This window comes from Austrofundulus limnaeus, unplaced genomic scaffold (assembly GCF_001266775.1).
Source record: "Austrofundulus limnaeus strain Quisiro unplaced genomic scaffold, Austrofundulus_limnaeus-1.0 Scaffold25, whole genome shotgun sequence".
Lineage (NCBI taxonomy): Eukaryota > Metazoa > Chordata > Actinopteri > Cyprinodontiformes > Rivulidae > Austrofundulus > Austrofundulus limnaeus.
In genome coordinates this window covers 2,108,207-2,111,199 of record NW_013952427.1, presented here as the reverse complement: position 1 = coordinate 2,111,199, position 2,993 = coordinate 2,108,207, and the positions used below count along the sequence as shown (strand labels likewise).

General features: G+C 39.1%; 1 protein-coding gene across 1 annotated transcript in view; it reads right to left on the bottom strand.

The window, feature by feature from the left end:
* The window catches only part of LOC106515007 (hydroxysteroid 11-beta-dehydrogenase 1-like protein), a gene marked incomplete at its 5' end in the record, with an annotated part of 5,007 nt that overhangs the window by 1,242 nt on the left and 772 nt on the right, over window positions 1-2,993 (bottom strand). Inside the window, 2 exon segments of the mRNA XM_014004572.1 lie at window positions 2,265-2,358; window positions 2,449-2,652. Of these exon segments, the coding sequence (XP_013860026.1) occupies window positions 2,265-2,358; window positions 2,449-2,652 (298 nt within the window).

The window sequence follows — 2,993 nt, the reverse complement described above, 5'->3', positions numbered from 1 at the left end:
CTTGTGGGGCCCATCCATTGACTTCCATTCATTTTTTGGTAATTTTATATCCTAACCCTGACCACCAACCCTAAAGTTAACCTCACAGGTACCTACCTGACCCTAAAGTTAACCTCACAGGTACCTACCTGACCCTAAAACTAACCTAAACTCAATTCACACCTTGGTCCTAAACCCAACCCCCCTGCCCAAAATCAGCCTCCGAAGTTGTGGGGCCCAGGCTTTGGTCCCCAGAAGGAGCACCCAGTCCCCACGAGGCTGCATTTTCCTTAAAACTGGGTCCCACAATGTAGGAAAAACAAGGCCACACACACACACACACAAAAAAAAAAATAAAAACTTTGTATTTCTATCCTTTGGCTCGCATTCTTTCCTGTACAACTTACACCTTAGCCATTATTATGTTTCATAGAGAATGAGATTCATTTTTGAAACTTGAAAATCAACAAATTCTGTTTTTAATTTACGTTTTACACAACGAAGGCTTTGGTTTAAACATCTTCAAATAATACAACTATACAACCAAAAAACAAAATAATCATAAAGGAAATTAAATTTAAAAAAAGAATAGTCAATTCTAAACTAGCCAGGTAAAATCCAGCCCCTTGTTCTAAACTTTGCTTTGTACAGAGGGTCTGGACCCTCGGCTATTTAGAAGCGATTTCTTGCTGGAGGCGTGGCCTCTGTTGAAGTTTAAATGATTGGATCTGATTTATCCAAACACTAACATTTGGCTGTGCACGTTTGCAGTGAGCCAGCTCGATCACGAAGGAAGCTAAGTTAAGAAGCTAAGTGGAAACGTGTGCTGTAAGCAACCATCCTCTACTGAAAAATAGTATGGAGCCAATTGAGATAGCTGTAAATGAGAAAAACCTTATTCACTTCCTCCGCTTCCATTGCTAAAGGAATGTAAGAAAATTAGTATTCTTTTACGGACCAAAACTAAAATGGCACAGAAAATTGACGTCGTCATTCACAACTCCTTTTGTTCTCTGTTTGGCCCATTGAAATTCTACCAGAGAAATCCTTGTCTATGGGAGAAATCCCTGACAGAGCAGTGAAGGGACACTGGAATTAACCTTTTGCACATTTCGGTCATAACGCATGCGCACATGCRGTTTTCGTGCATTCACCAGAAGTAAGGGGGATTATTCACCAAACGTGTTGAGTGTTTGCGATCCTTCCAACAATAGCGATGGGGAAAAGTGACTTTTGTARTGTGTATAATTGTTTGATGCAACGTGACCAGGTAAAAGATAAAAGAGAAGCTTGGTCCTTTTACCAAATTCCTCTAGGATAGTCAAGCAAATCAGAAGAAAGCTGTGGCTCAATGCACTTCGCCATCACAACTTCACTCCAACAAAAACCAGTAAAGTGTGTAATTATAAATAAATAATAAACCAAATCAGTCTAAAGTTCAGCAAGTTTTGGTGAAACAAGTTCTATGGCATTGACACAAACGTTTGATTCTGATTCGAGTCAAAAGTTTGATGAAAACAAGACAAGAACAACTAACTTACCCTGCTGGGCATTCAAACAAGGCCTGAAGGATTTCACCAGTTTCAATCAGAAAAGTGCTTGCTTTGACTTTAGCATGTAGTGCCAGCAAAAACACTATTGTCAGCAGACCCACGAACGCCAACAATCGGAACGTGGCCATCTTTCAAAAACGCGATAGCTCTTGCCGACTTCAACATCCTTGTTTTGTCAATTGTCTTCTTTGATACGCAGATCTGCGGCACACTTTTCAGGGCTTTAATCCATTGGCTGTCCACCATTTTCCAAAACCACGATATTACAACTCGCCATCATCACCTCCCTCTCTCAAATTACATTCCCCCTCACTTTCACAATAACTATGGGGGCATTTCGCCATCCAATCAAAAAGTTTGTTTCATGTGTGCTTTGTAATGTGCAAAAGGAATATTGAACGGAACTGTGTGGCAAGGGCCAGGCTAATTCTACACCTATACAAGTCATAAACTTATTTGATTACATCATTTTTTTACCATATAAAACTTGTTCATACCTTCACAATAAACATTTTTTGACATTTTCAGGACGGGGATGCATTTTTCTTTAAAAAAAAAATACAAGCCCATAATGTAGTATTTTTATTGCATAGAAGTTATCATAATAACTGAGCAATGGTTTGAAGAACAATTATCCAAGCTTAAAATAGTTGTGGTTGGCAGAAAACATTTGTCTAAATATGAATAGAGATGTAGGTATACACTTTATGTTTATCAGTGAGGCATATTCACCTGCAGCTGATGAAACAATTACCAGAGATCCTTTACTTTGCTCGAGGGAGGGCAAGGCTTTCCAGGCCATCTGAATATAGCTGAAGAAATTGACCTTCAAGATATACCCAAACACACAAACACGCACAGATCAGGACAATCTTTAGGTTTTATGTACTGATAAACTATTAAAATGCTTCATTACCTTCATTAGCCACCTGGCGTGTTCCACATCTCCGTCCCACATGCTGAAGGAAGATGAGCCAATATGGTTGAGAACCAGGTAATCCAAGCCTCCCAGCTTCTCCAGAGCAAAATCCACCACTTTGTCAGGGTCAGACTCATTCCCCATGTCTGCTGCTATATACAGAGCTTTCTGGGCTCCAAGACTCAGACACTTCTCTACTACCTGAGAGATAGAAAATGACAGTAAATAGTCCAACAGAAGAGAAAAAAAAGGTCTTCAAAATAATTATTGGCAATTAAAATCTTGAAAACTTTACAATCTGCTTGAATATTAGTTAGGTGTGCAGCAATACACTTATCTGTTTCGAATCGTTCAGTACCGTGCTTTAGATTCAATACACTATGTATCGAATAATACAGATAGTTAAAATGTATTTTATAAACTTGTCTTTTGAAGATGCGCTGTGTTGAAGGCTAAGCAGATCTGTGTTCAACTAATCCACCAAGACATCATTGTTGAGCACAGAACCACTGAGAAACTTGCTGTTTCAGCAACATTTAATT